Here is an 18555-nt window from a genome sequence, read left to right as displayed (position 1 = left end):
GTGTCTAGAGGATTAGAGAGGAATCATCTCTCTGCTCCTCCCCCCTCTCGCCTCCCTCTCACTCACTCTCCATCACCGTGTTTACCCTCCTCCTCCTCCCTCTCCCCTTCATCTCTCGCTGCTCCACCACCAACAGCACCACACTGTCCATTTTCCCACTCTCCTCTCGCGCAAAACCACGATTTTCTCTTCTGTTGCATGTTTTTGTCAGGTACTGTGTTCTTGCTTTTGTGCTGTGATGCCTACTGTAAATGCAAGCGTGATCTGAGCCGCTCACACACACACACACACACACACACACACTCACATTCAGACAGAGACATGAGAGGCAGTGCCATGCCGAGGCTATACAAGGATACTGAACCAACACAGGGGAAATGTGTGACAGAGCCAGAATGTGATGGAATCAGTGCGTGAAGCAAACAGAATTAGAGACAGTCATCAAGATGTAACAGTCAGGCGACAGCCAACGTCAATCCAACACACAATCAGTGATCATATGAGAAAAAAAAACACAATTTTGATTCATTCTGCAATTATTTAGGCTGTAAAATGATATGAAATGGTACAAACTGTGAAGGGATTGTGATGGATCATACATACCTCAGTATTTTGAAGCCTTCAGAAGATTTGAAAACCTACAATTACAGACAATTTACATTTGAGTTTTTAGGTTTAATTCAAAGATCCAAAAATAGAAATTATTCTAGCGGTCAACCAACTATCGGATCTGAGATTAGGCATTTTTCCAATTACTGCTATTTTTCTTTTTTGAATCAAATCTCAGTGTAATAACTTAGTTTAAAAACTAAACAAAACATAAATCCAACTCTCAATGAAGTTTTGTGTTAGAGTTTGTGAGATTCAACATTTTGACACAATGATAACTGCAAATATATTTTGGTTCCAGGTATCAGACACTGGGCTACTTGATCCCTCACTAATAAATGGTACTTATATCTGGCCTGAAAGAAAAATCATCAACCCCTAATATTACATTGTCAAAAATGTTATTTTCGACACCTGATTAAATTCCTGCTATTGCTGGAGAGCTTTTAAAATACCATTTGGATGATGGTACAGGAAAAAAACTGAATGTACATGTTTGAAGTGAAGGCTGTTATAAAAATCTGAAATGGGAAACCTTCTGCTCTTTTTTACGGGCAACCATGAGAGCTATTGGTAACATGACTATTTAAAGTAAATAATAATAATAAATGTGTCTGTTACCTGGGAGGAGATGGCAGCAGGATGCAGTATGGGTAGAAGACAAGCCAACGAAGGCAGTGTGATGGTTTGAGCAACGTTCTGCTGGGAAGCCTTGCATCCTGCATGGATGTGGGTGTTACTTTGACATGTAGCACCTACCTAAACATTGTTGCACACCATGTACACTCCTTCATGGTAGCAGTATTCCCTGATGTCAGTGGCCTCTTTCAGCAGGATAATACTCTCTGCCACACCGCAAACAATGCTCAGGAATGATTTGAGTTCAAGGAGCTGACTTGGCCTCAGCCAAATTCTCAAGCCGATCAAGCATCTGTAGGATGTCCTTGAAAAACGAGTCAAATCTATGGCAGCTCTACCTTGCAGCTTCTAGGACTTAAAGGATCTGCTGCAATGTGTTGGTGCTCGATACCTCAGGATACCTTTAGAGGCCCTGTAGAGTTAATGCCTCGACAGGTCAGAGCTGTTTCGGTGGCACATGACATTAGGCAGGTGGTCTTAATGTTGTGGCTGATCGATGTCAGTTCACACAAGCGGACCGACACTCCAGAATATTTAGCTCCAAATAATTTTAATGATGAGTTGCTTATTTATATCGCATGTAAATAAGCAACTGCTTGCTGAGAGGTTCAATGTAAAGAGCTTTGCAATTTTCTATGCGTTGTGTTATTGCAGATTTAAACCATTCATCAACATCAAGCCTGATGAAAATTTTCTGCGGGTGGAATAATCTATTCATGTGTAAATTCTACCTTATGTTGGAGCATTCTGGGACATTTGTGACCTCACTTATCCTGCATCACAAAGCTTATTGTGTCCACGTGCCTCTGCGTGTGCCCAAATACAGCATCTGTGAGTTAGGAGGTGAGACAGGCAGGGGGACAGTGGGCCGCCTTCCAAATTCATGTCACTTTTCAGCAAACAAGCCCAGGATTACATGGCGATGTTCACTAACGCACATAAACACACAGCGACATCTCAATGCAGTGCAGCTGAGTGTTTTTCAGTGGCTTCCTCCGTCACTATCCGGCTCCGCAGACTGTAGGAATAGTAATCTATTCTGCAGGAGGTAATGAGTGACTGCACACACGTAATCCGTCCTACCCCATGCCAAGACAATCTGGCAGCACCGTGTCTCACACGTGAAGAGAGGAAGGCCGAGGGAGGGGGAAGAAAAGAAAAACACAAACAACTTGGCCGCACTCTGTCTCTGGCAGGAGTTTGCAAGAAGACACAGAGGCATTTGTCTAACCCCGATATCCTTTTAAGGCGAGAAGCTCTGTTGTTTGACTATAGGGACTTTTGGATTCTCCTTTGAAAACACATGAAACCTGTTCTATTTTTGGATTCACCATTTTGGTCCAGACTGAAATATCTCAGCTATTTTTACAGTATTCTCTTGGTATCCGTACAAACATTCATGACTCAGAGGCTGAATCCTACTGCTGCTGCTGCTGATATCCCGGCTTCTCCTCCAGCTCCACCAGCAGGTTCATATCTGTGGCTCCGAGTTAAACATTGTGACGACTGCTGGATGGACTGTCATGACATTAGGGACTGAGATTCATGTCCCACCAGCACGAACTGTATTTCTAGTTTAACACCAAAAAAAAAAGTTAAGATGGTAAAACATCTGCATCTGCTAAACATCAGCATGTTAGCATTGACACAGTGAGCAATGTAACATGGTGACATTAGCGATAGCATGTCTGCAGGACCATTGACTGCTGTGTCCCAGTTCAGGGGTTGGATCCTTCAAGGGATGTTAAGGCTGAACAGAGCGTTGTTAAATATTAAACAATCTGATCCTCAGAGGACTTAACATTTCCATCACCAGCTGTTAATAACCATATGCTTGTATGTCAGAGCGCCACCTTAGAGCCTTGGCAGCTGAAGCTACTGGTTAGGAAAGTTTAAAATTTGACTTTTTTGATGTTTTATCATACAGTCGGGGAAAAGGAGCTTAGCCAATACTTGTTTAAAATTGCAATCTTGGCCTGGAAATCCTCACTAGCATGCAATAAATCTTTGAGAAGCTTGGGCAGAGCAAAGAATGGAATTCTCTGCCGTTTTCGAAGGAACTTTCAAAATCAGACACCCGTCTTTGGGTTTCTGTGACGCATTTTGTTACACCTCTTACACTGTGTTTAGTCATTACTCACATTCTAGAACAGGGCTATTCAATTAAAAATTGACTCGGGCCGGATTTTCAGACTAAGAACATGAGCTGGGCCGGACGTTTTTAGCAGACAGTGAGCAAAGTTAACCATTTAAAATAAACACAAACAGATAACAAACACACTGGATGTTTATTAACGTATTGCCACATCCAAAAGGACATATACACAATAGAAGAGCAGTACTTAAACTAAACCTGTGCTGAAATACTTCTTCTTTAAATTTTACATTTCAAACACACAACTTCAACACATTTTGATAGATAAATATAAGCACAGGTTAAGATGCATATGAACATAAAAACTAAGTGCTGATTACAAACACCATCTTTTGTTTTGGTCACATCTCAAAGTGCATTAAAAAGTAACTTGCTTAACAGTAACTTTTCAGAACTTGAGACATTTTTCTTCTTTTGAAATAACAAAAAACAGAGTTTGTCCCTGTCCATATTTGGTCTCATCTGAGACAGTCGCATCTTCAGTGCATATAATCAAAAAAAATAAACAGTAGGCACAGTGATAGTTACTATCCCTTTGAAACGAAGTAAAGCTGACATCAAAGTGCATAATAAAGTGCAACTAAGTGAAATAACTGTCAAAACAAAATGTCTTTCTTAAATATTAAACTTATAAGTGAACAGAAAATAGTCACATAAATACATAAAACTACCTTTAGTGTCTGCTACAGCACGCTGCTTTGTTGCACTTACCATGTCTCGAAGACATCTGTGGCGAGAACATCAACCCTGCGAATGTTTGACGTGTCAGACAGGAGTACCTGTTTGATAGCAGATGTCACACTCGTCTTAACTTTATCGTCCGTTAAAAGTTCATCCACGACAGCCAACATGCAGTCCTTCACAGTTTCTGAGTCTGTGAACAGCCTCTTTTTCGTGGCCCTTTCCTGAGCTGTGCAGGTCCGCTTCATTGTAGTACAGCTCCGGTTGTAAGATGCAGTCAAACTTTGAATTATAGCCGCTCTCTCATGACATCCCTCGGGAAAGTTTGTCCGAAACGCGGCATGTTTTTCCAACGTGGTGTCTTCGGACATTATAATCTTTCAGCGCTGCAAAGCACTCGTTGCAGAGTAAACGCATTGGTTTGGCGTTCAGACTTGGTGGTAAATAAATAAATACTTGTCAGTCCACGCAGGATTAAACCGTAGGTTTTCCTCGCCAATTTGTCGTTTCAGGATAGAAAAAGACATGCTGCTATTTTCGCCTGTATAGAACTGCTAATGTTAACTTTTCAAACGCGTCTCCTCAACACAATGCATTGTGGGTTAGTTGCTAGGTTACGGTAAGTGTTGCATTCAATGTTTGCAATAATGTTGGAATTTTTGTAAGAACTTGTCAGTGTTACTGAAAGATGTTTTTCTGTTTTTCTCGGACCCAAGTCCCAATCACTCGGCAGTTGCTTTAGGGCCACTCGACGGTTGCTTTCGGGCCGCATGTGGCCCGTGGGCCGCTAATTGAATAGGGCTGCTCTAGAACCTCAATTATGACGTTACGAGGTAGTTCTCTTAAGCAGTATAGAGTTGTCAAATATTGACATGTATGAAGTTCACTACTGAGATTAATTTAATACTTAGCTGTGATGTTTACCTGATAATAATGAAGCCATCCACCCTGACTTTCATGTATGGCCATTTCTGTTTTTTTTAACAAGGTTAAGCACATTTCTGACTCGAGGTTTTAACAGAGACGTTCAACAAACTGCAAATTCCACAATGCCAAAGACGGCAAGATGACACGTAGTGCCTCTTCTTTCGAAAAGCTAATGACGAGCAGACTGAATCAGGAAACATCCAACCAATCATGTTGTACTGATGCAAGTGTTGTGAAACATGTGGAGTAGATAAACGCTTTTCAAACATTATTTTTTGTCACATTTGAGTAGGGATTCTATACACTGGTAACCACTAAAATTAAAGCATTTATTTATTTATCTATTTAATTAGACAGGGATCTGGTCAATTTAGTCCATAAACTCTATATAAAAGATGGACATAGCCTCTGGTTTTCAAAAGTGAAGCCAGTGCAAAAGTGCTTTACACCTGCACTCTTTCTAACACCCAGCAGGGGGCGACTGGTTGTGAAGAGAACTGTATAGAAGTGTGAGAAAGTTACCCCACTTCTCACTTGATTTCTTACCTTAGTAAACTTTTTCTTTGTAAGTTTTTTTTGTCTCAATTGCTAGTTTCAAGGCTCTTTGAATACAGCATGTAGTTCATTTTGTAAATGATTGTTCCATTTCGAGTAAAATCGATGCTAAAGCAGGGGTGTTTTTAGGGCAAGGCTAATTTTTCATTTGCAAGTAGCCACAATATCACCATGCATAGGGTCCTTGAGATCTCAGTCAGATACATCGCTCACTCATTAGGTCCAGTTCGGGTATTCACAACAGCAATGGGCAACATGACGGTTACTGCGTCCACCTTTCAGCTACGTTTGGAAGCCATCTAGTAGCCATTCAAGAAAGTGCAGAAGTTTTGGCACTGCTGCACTGGCTTCATTATTCAGCCCCAGAGGTTGCCACTTGCATATTGACAGGCTGGTGTAGGAGAGCATCATCAATCATATCTGCCCTTTTACAGCTCCATCTTCTCTTCCAAATATGGTCACTTCTGACCCCCCCAAAAACCCTAACAAACAGACAATTCACTCATTTTGTGCCAAATCAAAAGAACAAGATGCAAGCAGGGAAATTCCAAACTTGAGGATTCAAAATGGCTGTCCACAGTTGCATGGGGACCAGATCCATCTTTCATATACAGTCTTTTTGTGGCTCTTTTTGCTTTGTTGTCACAATTTTCCACATTTCATCCTCTGTGGAGCCCCATAGATGTGCTGTGGCTTGTCAAATTACCCCACAATTGCTTTTTTGTATGAGGCCCACTGTGCACCAATTAAATGAAAAGACCGCTCTTCAGAAACGTCTGTTCCGTCAGTAAAAGCAGACAAGGTGTTGAGTGGTACAGCTCTGTCCATGAACGTGTGGAGTAAGGGGGATTGGGTGTCCATTGTAATGTAGCAACGTTACAAAAGGCTAAACATGATTACTGTTAAAAGTTGCTGTAAACTAGCATGGTTACTGTGAAAGTATTATCTGGTGATTTACTGCGTTCACCATTAAATCCAGTCAGTAAAAAGTAATAGATGAGGTTCCTTGGGGACAAACTGTGCTCTTTCCAAGTCAGCAGGTTAATTCATCAGAAGGTAATTAGCGTAAAAACATTAATTAGCCACTGAAATAGGATGTGCTCTAGAGTCTTGTGCACTTTTTGGCTGGGGGGGGAGATCAAGTGATTTAGACAGCTACTTGGGTGGGGGGGCTTTTTGAGGACTCATAAGGTAAAAGATTACATTTTCACACTGATTAACGGATAAGAAGCTTTGGCGTCGCTCCAGGCACCATGGGACATGGTGTGTGTGTGTGTGTGTGTGTGTGTGTGTGTGTGTGTGTGTGTGTGTACATCCTTGTTCGCACCAGCAGGACACTGAAGGCAATTATGGTTTTAAGCCAGCGGGTTGGAATCAATTATCACATGCCAACTTCCTCAAGCCCATCTGTCTGAATGTTTTGCCCACCTAAGATGGAAAAATTAATCTATTTAAATGAAACTCCAGTTAATCAGCTAATTTAATTATGGGAATTAAAAAATGCATATACACTTCATTCTTTGTTGCCTCTTCCCTTAACTTTTAGTCACTCGCCAGTATATGTTAGTCGGGGACTCTTGGCGTATTAAGAAGACACAAAGTCAGTAGGTATGAGAAAAATTGTAATGAAGGTTTCCGCTGCTGTAGCTTTCATTTTGGGGATAAGCCCTGCTGCAATCCCGATGAAAAACGACCAACCTGTGTGACATTATCTTGCAAACCCCTCAAGTTTTTTTCAGCTAATACTGGCTGTATTACAAGGTTTAGGTGTTTTGAGGCGCAGTAATCTTGAGGAGCAGTCATTCTGATAGCTGACATAAACCAGCCTAATAACGCTGCAGTGTGGCTGCTGAGCCTGTTAATAACCTAAGCTGAGAGTCTTTACTCATGTATGAGCAGAGTAGTGGCACACTGACACTTGGCCTCGGCAGGCTCAGCTGTATACTATAAAACCTTTGATAACCCGATCTTGATCGGGGTCACGTTACGTAACACTAAAATAACGTGATGTGCAAGACTGATACCATGACAAGAAATAAGCTTCACTCCCAGTCACAGTTTATGTATCATTGTTGTGGGTGACATAATGTGGCAGCAGTTGTAATAATCAGTCGTTATGTTGTATATACACAAAGTTCCATTATGTTGCACTGGTGGTTTTAAATGTTGTCCAGCTTCTTGTGTTCAGCTCTGTGGTCTGTGGGTTGACACTAAGTGATCTCCTTGAAAGCCCTCTTCTCCACATATTTCACCTTCAGTCTCCTCTTGAACCTAAGAGACAGAGTGAGGTTGGAAATGTACATTTTAGTCAACATACACCTTGTGAGTGTCCACCACCGTGAGCTTTTTATGACATGTTACGTAAGAGGTCCGTACTTGGCTCTATCTCTCGGTTCGATGAGGTTCCTCTTCTGCAGGCTCTTGAAGCGGTCCTTGAGGATGCTGCCCTCTGGCTGCAGAGTCACAGCATTACAGGAGGTGAGAGGGGAGAGACAAGATAATCCGTGAGACAGGCGTCACTCTGCCCTGACTCAATAAACAATTCCCACCCAAATTATAAACTCCTATTCACACTACAAAGGCTGACTTAAGTATTATAAAAAGACATAAAGGCAGGAGAAGAAGTGGGAATTTTCCACTGGCAATTAGATCAAATGAAACTGTAATGATCCCTGTGGGGAAAGTGGGTCGTCACAGTATTAGAGAATAGGATAAGGCTTAGAATAAGACAATACAAAGTGCTGAAGATAATACACAAACCAAACGAACCGAAACTCATTACAGATAAAGGGTGTCCTCACTGGCAGAGGTCAAAGTGGATGAGCTAGCACAAATAACAAGTGATGGTGAAGTACCTTGAGCTGTCGCAGGGAGCCAGCCAGCTCATTACTCAGCTGAACCTCCAGGTCCTGAGGCTGGAACCTGCCAACAAGTATGAAAAGCCATCTTTACAATATGGATGAAAATGCCCATTCACTGCCAAACTGTCCCCTGCTGAAATAACCACAGGTAAAGCTTTATGTTAGTGACATTAACCTCGTATCCATAACGGTTACAGACGGCTCAGTTTTACACTTTAAAAAAAAAACATCCTTCATGTTGCTGAGATGGCACCAGCAGGTAAACCAAAGGATGTTGGCTTGTCCTGAGCAGTAGTAATACTTTACCATTCTCTACCCATACATACTGGGTGTTAGTTCTAGACTGGTGCAGGTTCAGAGTTGGTCAACGTATGAATCATTCAAGAACCAGTTTCTCAGGCTGGAGAGTTACTATTGTGCCACATTACTATGACACTGTTCAAGTCTGAACACCGGTTTTGTGACTGAAGCTTGTTCTAGTCTAAGAGGAACTTCTTTAGAGGACCACAGTACATAGAGGCAGCTTTTTTCTCACACAGACCACTTCTGGTAAGCTGGCGAGATCATTAATCATCTCATTTCACTTGCCCTTCAATCTTAATGTAAGTGGTTCTTAGTTCTAGCTGAACAGTGTTTCTGCAACTGTGGAACCAGCGTTCCTGGATGAGAGTCAGTTCTCTAGCTGTCAAAATGCACCGGCATCGGCTTAAAATCAGCCCTTGAATCGTCTTGGAGAGAAGGGGTCAACTGTTGTTCAATGTCATCTGGAGCACTCAAGAGTCATTTCCTAAGTCTGACACGATAACGCTGATAATCTCATACTGGCTTGAGACTTCAGATTCATAATAAAATCCTGATTTACAAAGTGAAGGTGAAGGACTTTTAGAAACATGAGTAACTATCCGTATCTTTGTCTATTCTCAACTTTGATCAATGTCAAGCTCTGCTGTTTTATGAAAGGGCAACAATAAATCACTGGAGAACCCACTGAAAAGCAGGACCGTGTGAAAAAAAGAGTGTAAGGTGTGTACTTGAGTTTGCCGAGACGTCTGGGCTGAGATTTCTGGGCCTCCTGCTTGGCTTTGCGTTTTATCTGGTTGGCCTTGGTCTTCTGTTCCCGCTGCTTGATGGAGGCCTTTATGGAGCGAAGCTGGAAGAGCTGCTGCTGCTGGTCAGTCTGCTTTCTGGTGGCTAATCGCTGCTGCTCCTGGAATGTTAAAAACAGGACAAACATCGAGGCGGATGTTCAGATGGTGAGCGGAGCAACAAGGGGGAAACTTTTTGGGAGCATTTGTTGGAAACCATTACAACTGATACTTTGACAAGCTGCAAAATAATTTCAATCTGGATGGTCGGCTAGTTTAGGATCTGGAAAGGTTTTTGCTGACGGTGTGAGGAGTTAAAAGTCGAGACTTTCAGCTCTGACATCCAGAGAGAAAAGCTCTGAAATTTTAAGTTTGTTTACAACACATTCAAATCAAACTAAACATGTCAATCATAATTTTCCAGTCCAGGGTGTGTTTGTTTCATCCAATCAACAGATAAATAAATAAGAATAAAATACTGAAGAGTAATTTGTGTCTGATGTAGTTAGAAGACATCTAAATCTTTTTCTTCATTGAAAAACTCGTACCTATGCAATTCATGGATTCAACAAACAAACATCAACTAAAACATATTTTTGAGTGAAAGTGAACTTTAAAAATGGTTGAAAAAATTAACTATTATATATATTTTTTGTATATCTCTTAACAGACTTTATTTCCTTCAAGTAATCTTATTTTTATTTGCTGTTTTTTGGAAACAGACAGTGGAGAGAAGGACATCAAAAGAGTGAGAGCACAAAAGTGTTATACAGAAAATTGCCAGGATTCAAATTCAGGATCTGCTGCTCACACAGTCCATGTGGTATGACTGTAAATAACTCTGCCGTTAGGTCACCATTCAACTGATTATTTGATTGATTCACTTACTGCAGACCTACAGTCCAATGTCAAACTGCCAATTTCAATTTGAAAGATTAGGAAAGTTAAACACAACTTTTTGGTGCTGATGCGAATAAATTCTGCATCAATCTATCCGATGAGTCATATTTTCAAATCGCTCTGTTAGACTGTGATGTTTTCACTGACAGTGGAGTTATGTAGGTCTACATCAACTGGACTTTTAGCTGCATTCTTTCACACAACAGATCCATATCCATTTTAGCAGCAGACATTTTGACTTGTCAAAGCAGGGAAAGGAAATGAAATTAGTGATGACTCAGTTCTAGAAAGTATCCCAGTAAACTATAATAGTGAACCAGTAAACAGAAGTGCAGGGCCTCTTCTAAGCAGCCATATTTAATACACCAGTCCTTTCCTACTGGGACAAGTCATGATACAAATCTCTCTGAGTGAATCAAACTACATAGCTTCTAGAAGTCACTGAACAAGCTGAATTCTGAAGGTTTTACATGAGTTTGTCATGGTGTACGCACCTTAATTTTCTCTGCCCTCTCTCTCTTTCTTTGTCTCTCAGTTTTCTTCTCAGCCAGAGCGATTGCTCCCACAGCCACTTCCTCCTCATCGTCATTAGCTGCTGCTTCTTCCTCTTCATTCTCTTCCTCTACCAAACCTTCAACCTGCTCACGGAGAACTGTCTCCTGAAAACCAAACAAAATACATGTCAGGTGAAAAAAATAAAAGCTTCATTTGCCATCTGCACTAAAAATAAAACAACAGATGAGAGGTTCAATAATCAGCTGCACCTCTGTGGCTTTTTCCTCTTTGTTGAAGGCCAGCTGTCTCTCCAGTTTGTCTTCCTGCTTTTGTTTCTTGACCTCCACGTCGTGAGCCTCCTGAAGCAAAGCCTGAGTTCACAGAGTGGGTGAAGGAGACAGATTAACAGTTGAAATTAGCATCTTTAACCAAAGCATTTTAGACGGCATAGTCCAAGACTGTGGTTGTTAAACTGTGACAAATGTGTCGTCGTTACAGTCTTGTATTCACAATGTAGACAAAAATATTACACATAGATATACGAGGATCTACATTAACTAGAAAACAGGACTGCATGAATAAACTGCATTCCTAGAGAATAAAGAGCTCATATCATTTTAGTTGAACAAGCTTTAACTGCTGTCATCGCTTAAACTGTTTAACGTTAATGCTTTTCCTATAATTACATTTGAAATGTGTTGCAGCAGTAACAAGGTTTAAAGGCGTAGATTTCTGAGTTACCTGGTGAGACAAGAAGTCTGGGTTGTAGGATCCTCCAGGAGCGATCACCTCCACAGCAGGCAGCACAGACGGCTTCTCATTCAACTTCTCTGGACGCTGAACAATCAATAATACAGACAAATTAGTTTTACTCCAACACCCACAAAGTGCCGAATAATAACTCGACTGTCAGATTTAAATGTACTAAGTTGTTGTCCTCACCTTAACATGCTTCTTGCCCATCTGTTGAAGATACCAGGGATCAGCTGATTCTCTGGCTACATTTCAAAGAAAAAAGAAAATCGGTTTTATGCAAGTTTTTTTTACAGACTTCTGCAATATTCAAATGTTTTTCATAAATTTATCTAAATATCTTATAAAGTCAGACCCCTCAGCAGGTTTTGAGCTTCTAGTCAATGCAAGCTGTAAGGAAAACTGGGCTCTGAGAAAGTGAACTAGGCAGCACTTGGGGATTCCTCCTCCTCAACTTCTCCATCTGGTTGGACTGGGCTAAACTGGGACATGATACAGTCACATGAAGACTTGTAAGTTGCAACCAGTGTTCTAAATAGGCCAACATTCACCAGATTGTTAAATAAAACTTTCATCCAAATCTATTAGTTCATTTTTGGGTAATGTTGCAGACAAACGTACGCCGATCGTCACATAACTCTGCCGTTCCTTGGCAGAGTAAAAAATGAGCAGCGACTGCAGCTTTAACACCTCATCTCCATCTAGCTCTGTGTACATGTGTAAGTCAACTGGAAATCCATTCATCCCCACAAGAGCCTCCTTGTTGTTGTTTTTTTTTCCAGTCCAGAATTTGCCTCCAGTACGCTGAAAACTGCAATTTTTTTCAGTTGATTTTAAATGGGCAGCACTGAATGCCCACAAGTAAAAAAAAAAAAAAACAACAAACAGGCAAAACAGGTTTACAAGGTATTAAGTTGTTTGACTGTGATAGTTAGGTGTGTAAATGCTTAATTAAAAAAACAGTTTAGTCAGTTTAACACGTGCTTGCTGTGAAATGAACAAAGCAAATGCAAAGAAGATCATAAAAATATTTTACACAACTGGCCAGAGAACGTCCTCACTTACTTTTTGCTATGCAATACTGGTTCTGTTTTTGTTGTGGAAATGCTCCTGAGCATATTCTATAAACATAGACTGCAAAAAAAATGGTGAAAATGACTTCCATGGCTGCTTTTTCCTTGCATTTGAGACCAGGGGGAACATTTTATATATTGTTTGGATGGACAAAGGCCAACAAAAAATGTGTGTGGAAAGGAAGGGTGAAGGCTAACCATGCTAGCAGGTTACAGCTGACGGACAGCCATCGGTGCACTGCTAAACTGTGCCAGGCGAAACTCACACTCTACGTTATTCATTCTGAGAGTGCAAATTGACTTCTGACACCAGCTGTTAGGACTGGGGGGGTGTGATTTAACAAAAAAAGTTATTCACACATTGACTGCATGAGACAGGTGTGTAGGAGATAGACCAAAAGTTTCAAACACACTCCCGCACACTGTCTACAAAAATACATTTGCAATGTTTCGGTGCTAGATCCCAGAGGTGCCAAATCGAGGAAGTCTCAGAATGTCACATACTGACAGGACAAACAGCAACAGTTATATTTCTAATGGATCTCAACACAAACTCTATACATAGGTAAAGAGGTCTCCTCAGATCCCAGATAACCGTTCACACAACAGACACCTGAGCTCCACATTCATCTTCACATTCCCATTAAAGAAATACTGGGAGCGCAAGGATGGGATCATCACTGGACAGACACACATGCACATACTCTCTACTCACACTCTTGCCCCCATATGTCGTAATATTCTCTGTCTGGGTTGTTGTTGGCCTCTGTCGCTGACTTCTTGGCCGTCCTGTCAACAGGCCGCCTGTTCAGCAGCTGTCTCTGCCTCCGAGGTACCACACCTTTGGCTGCCAGCTGCTCGGCCTTCTGGGCGATGCGACGGAGCTTCTTGGCATTTGGCTGCTGGTAGGCCAGCACACTGGTGGAGGAGGCAGAGGGGTGATTAGTTGATTGTGTGAGGAAGGAGGACATAAAGGAAATAAATAAAACCACATAAGATGGAGATTGAGCGCTACACTGTGTTGTGTGTTTGCATATCCTCAGATCCCAGGACACAGTTCACATAACAGCCTCCTGAGCTCCTGTGTGTTGTCTTCACATTCCCATGACGGAAATACTGGGAGCGCAAGGATGAGATCATCACAGGACACACAGTCCGTAGAAATTAAAGTAAATAAATATAACAGATTTTTAAAAAACATTTTAAAAAACATTTGCTCTAACAGATTCATAATACAGTGTATGAATTTGCTCCAGAAATCTGTCACGATCTAACTCCAGACACCTCTTTCTTCTGTCAAGTCAGACTTCAGACAGATTATAACACCAGTTTGCAAGCCAACCTGCCCATGGACACTGAATTAATTATCAGCAAATCCAGCTTTAGCTTTTACTGGCTCTGGTTTTTGGCACAACCTTCACTTTTGATTAAAACAGAACATACTGAATCAAATGATAATGCCCACCTGATCAGTATTAGACTTAACTATACCAATGAGCCGGTGAAATAAGAAAAGAAGAATATGACAAAGAAAGGCTAAATTTATACTCCTGTAATAGATATAAAACACGTGCACAAATCAGCATATTTTTAGGCAGCTGAACATAAAACGTTAAGTTGATGATATACTAAATGTTGTGAAACATCTTGGTCAGTACAACTAGAGATTTTGGAATCACAACTGTTTTATTTTATTTTATTTATTCATTTGATCTGGGACCATGCAATTAACATAGAAAACATCTGATGTATTGCATATAGAGTGATCTATGGAGGCATTTAAAGATTAATTTGATGAAGCAAAGATCGATGATGCTTTCAAAACTTAATATATTATATTTTTTTAAAAATAAGACAGTGATGCCACCGAATCGTTTTTTATCCATAATGTAAAAAGGATATTACTGCAGCGGTCTTGCCCACCAGGTTACCCTCTCTCTCCCATGTAACTGGCACACTCGTCCATCATTACACCTCAGCCAGCAGCCAATAGGATCGCACAGCTGTCGGCAGTGTAATTGATTAAGACGAAACAAGAGAAGAGGTCGGACATACCGTCGCTTTGGGAATACAGTGCTGCACAGAATATACAAAGTTGGAGTTGTGTGCATTCTCTAAACCCATGAGTTGCCAACACTAAATGTTTATGTGGAGTTATATTCTTGTGTTAGAGGTAAAATGTTTCAGTAATAGGTACATTGCAGCCCTTGTCTTTACGTGTGTTATCTCTTTGCCATGTTGTAGCTCATTAACCACAGCTGCTAAGTTAATTGCTAAGGATCTTATTGTATCAGGTAGTCCTTATAACTAATTGTGAAGCTGTAATTCTGTTAGCTTATGGATTTATTTGGATTGTTAGGTTAGGCTATAGAGCAGTTTCAGTAGAAGTACAACATAGCTCGTCACGCCTGCTTAGACCAGCAGAGGGCAGTATTGACTGCATTATGGTAAAGTGTCCACATTTAAGGCAGTGAAAAGGTTTCATGGTTCATGTTACTGAAGTTATTCTAACCTGGGTGCAGTTGCTACTTCATTGATGTTGTTACATGCATATAAAGGGAAATTATTTCTTTTGTTCATAATTTGGTTTGTTTCTCTTTGTAGAACCACACATTACAACTCCAACTGAAGGTGTTACTTGTGAGGCAGTGCTTAATAAAGATGTCAAACTACAGCGGCATTTCCTCGTGTTTCTGACTGAACACACTGCAGCGGAACAGCACATGGAGACATCTCAACATCGGATCGTGATAAGATCCTGAAATCACTATAACACATAATTTTCAGAGCTTGACTGTATAATAAACCTCTGTGTTTTATTGTAGATGGAGCTGCTTGAGCCCATACTGTGAGACAGTATGCGATACGGAAGAAGATCATAGCGTGCATGTAGACTAGAGCTGCCTGGTTAGGAATAGAACCTCCAATTAACTTAAAGCAGTTCAGATTTTTTAAACTGTTTTTGAAATCTTCTTTACGTGGAGATTACATTTAATCTGAAGGTCTAATACAACCCTAAGACACTTGAATTTTGTCACTGAACTGATTTCTTGATTTTGATTTTTCATTGATTGACTTTTTATTAACTTTAAAATATTGTTGGCTTGATTTCCTCACTGAAAAACACAGACACAGTTTTTTCAGGTTTGATACAAGGTGATTTTGAACGAGCCACTCTTGGACATTAACCATACATGAAGACAGGACGTCCGCAGCCTGTGCTGGTGTCTTAGCGACCATATATAGAACTGCATCGTCTGCATGAAGTTGACATGTTGCAGTTTAACAACAGGTCATTAATGAAAAGGCTGAATGCTTGTAAAACAAACCATCGTAACATCATTCTGAAGTAATAAACTGTCAAACTGACACATACTGTAGCCTACATAAGAATCAAGGCCACACAAACAAACAAAATGTGCTGTTTCATCTGCCAAAGAGAAAGTAAAGGACAAAAAGTTGTGACTGATACTGACTCTTTAGCCGGTGGGATGAGGGAGTCATGCTGGAGGATCAGGTCTATTCTCAGAGGACGTGATGCTTTCCCTTTCCTCTTCTTTGTCTCGACAGGTTCTTCTACTTCAAAAAATAAATAAGTTCATGTTGACCACCAAGCTCAAAAGCAAAAAAAAAAAGTGTTTTACCTAAATATGTGCAATGAAACTACTTTATTACTGCTGTAGGTGTTAAAATAATCCCATATTTACCCTTCTGTTCAGCTTTCTTTGGTTGTCCAACATCCAAAAAGAACAAACTGTCATCTGACTTCTCAGACAGCAGCCCCCTGAAAAATATAAATGTCATATTTACAACTGGAAAAAAAAACAGCCACATTTACCACTTTATTTACAACAAACAATTATTTAAATTCATGAACTAGTCTGTTGGTAAAATAGTAGAACCTGTTCAAATGTTTATTTAATAATTCAATTTATCATTAAGATTACTCAATAATAGTTTTTTTAAAAACACTGCAAGTTCAGAGAGAAAAATGTTAAGTCTTCAAACTGTGTGGTTCTGTTTTATTTCTGGACAATAAACTCACCAGATTTTTATTTGCAATCACACAAAAGACAGAAAAGCTGCAGAAAATCCTCATGTTTGAGAAAACAACTGTTTTTCAAGTTTAAAGGTTTGGTTGCACATTAATTATATCAAATAATTGAGTATTCTTTTCAGCAACGATACAACCTGATGTTGATAAGACTTGAACACACATAAAGGTCCAGAGGCCCCTGGGCTTCAACAATAGCCCTAGTTGACTGGACTGGTTGTTAAGGTGAGACACTACAGGCAAAAATATCTGAACTCTGAACTAGAAACCTCCTTTGAGTAGCATTTACTGACATTTATCTACTCCAAACTTCACACTACCATTCAAATGTTTGGGGTCACTTAGAAATGTCCTTATTTTTGAAAGAAAAGCATTTTTTTCAATGAAGATAACATTAAATGAATCAGGAATCCAGTCTAGAAATTGTTAATGTGGTAAATGACTATTCTAGCTGGAAGCGGCTCATTTTTAATGTAATATCTCCATAGGGGTACAGAGGAACATTTCCAGCAGCCATCACTCCTGTGTTCTAATGCTACATAGTGTTAGCTAATGGTGTTGAAAGGCTGATTGATGATTAGAAAATCCTTGTGCAGTTATGTTAGCACAACGGTAGTGTAATTTAGTTTCTGGAACTTTTACTACAGAGGGGTTTGTTCACCTATAAATCAAAGCCTGATTTTTTATGTGTGTATATATATATATATATATATATATATATATATATATATATATATATATATATATATATATATACACACACTAATCTGACTCTAATCTGACAACAAAATGAAACAACAATAATTTGGAAATTTGCTTTATCCAATGGTCAGATTTCTATTCAGTATATTAATGGAAATTATATAGGAATAGTGTCTTGTATAAAAGTAACATCTGCATATTTAATTTTCTGAATCCTAAAGCCTGTCTATGGGTTTGTTTTTGTAGGATTTGTGGCATAATTGTGTTTCGCAGAGGTGCAGAACTTTGAAAAATGATAGGAGTAGAAAACACCCAGAAACTGCCAGGAGTTGAGAGGATTAAACGCATTTTTAGACAACGTGCAACACAGCAGTTCTTTACCTTACTGTAAGTAGCCAGCTGGGGAGGTTTAAATATGATACCTTATAAGTGAGAATTAGCAACCATAATCCCCTATAGCGTCTGCTTAAGAATGACAACTTGAATTTCTCAGTTGTAAATGTTAAATTATTTTAAAGACAGACGTGAACACCAATGAACAATAAACAGGTCATGTTTTGAACATCCTCGAGGGAGAAGGTGTGCAGGAGAGGCGACAGTTGCTGAGGGTAAATATTCACAAACTATCCTGTATCAGATGTGGTGGCAAATAATGAGAACAACAGTGTCAACTGAAGTTTAAAGCTTTGTTTCAGTCCCTCCAGTCCTCTCTCACTCACCCTGTGGTCCTCTCCTGGTGCCTGACGTCCTCTAAAAACTCCTCTACATCGTTTATGTCGCTGTGTTTGTTCCAGTTCTTCTTCTTGTTCTTGTTCACACGTTTCCTCCGACCGCTGACCAAGTCTGAAGGGTTTAAGGAGGGTTTTAGAGTTAGAAAACCTGGCTGTGACGCCGCCACGCGTTTCAACCTCCTGGCCGCCGCCATGTTAGAGGAAAAACACAGCGGCGGGTTTCTTCTTCTTTGGTGTCTCGGTGACACTGCTGGTGGCGCCACCTGCAGGACGGACGGTGTAAATGCTGCTAAAATGCTTTGGTAAATAACTTATGTAAAATTGTTTTTTTTTAC

General features: G+C 40.2%; 1 protein-coding gene across 2 annotated transcripts; it reads right to left on the bottom strand.

The window, feature by feature from the left end:
* Positions 1–7602: 7602 nt before the first annotated feature.
* nop53 (NOP53 ribosome biogenesis factor) lies at positions 7603–18430 on the bottom strand. 2 transcript variants are annotated; one of them, XM_023266388.3, is made up of 12 exons: positions 18209–18430; positions 16441–16517; positions 16210–16312; positions 13449–13651; positions 11850–11905; positions 11649–11744; positions 11177–11278; positions 10907–11071; positions 9459–9634; positions 8422–8488; positions 7943–8019; positions 7603–7837 (listed from the first exon to the last, which is right to left on the bottom strand). In XM_023266388.3, the coding sequence occupies exons 1-12, from the start codon at positions 18412–18414 to the stop codon at positions 7777–7779; spliced, it is 1389 nt and encodes a 462-aa protein (XP_023122156.3). In that variant the 5' UTR covers positions 18415–18430; the 3' UTR covers positions 7603–7776. The 2 variants fall into 2 exon arrangements, with proteins under 2 accessions (XP_023122156.3, XP_023122157.3); XM_023266389.3 differs by having other exon boundaries at positions 16210–16309.
* Between the last annotated feature and the right edge of the window lie 125 nt (positions 18431–18555).

Source organism: Amphiprion ocellaris, chromosome 7 (assembly GCF_022539595.1).
Source record: "Amphiprion ocellaris isolate individual 3 ecotype Okinawa chromosome 7, ASM2253959v1, whole genome shotgun sequence".
In the NCBI taxonomy this organism is placed as follows: Eukaryota; Metazoa; Chordata; class Actinopteri; family Pomacentridae; genus Amphiprion; species Amphiprion ocellaris.
The sequence above is the reverse complement of the archived record's forward strand: the minus strand, read 5'-3'. Positions and strand labels throughout refer to the sequence as shown.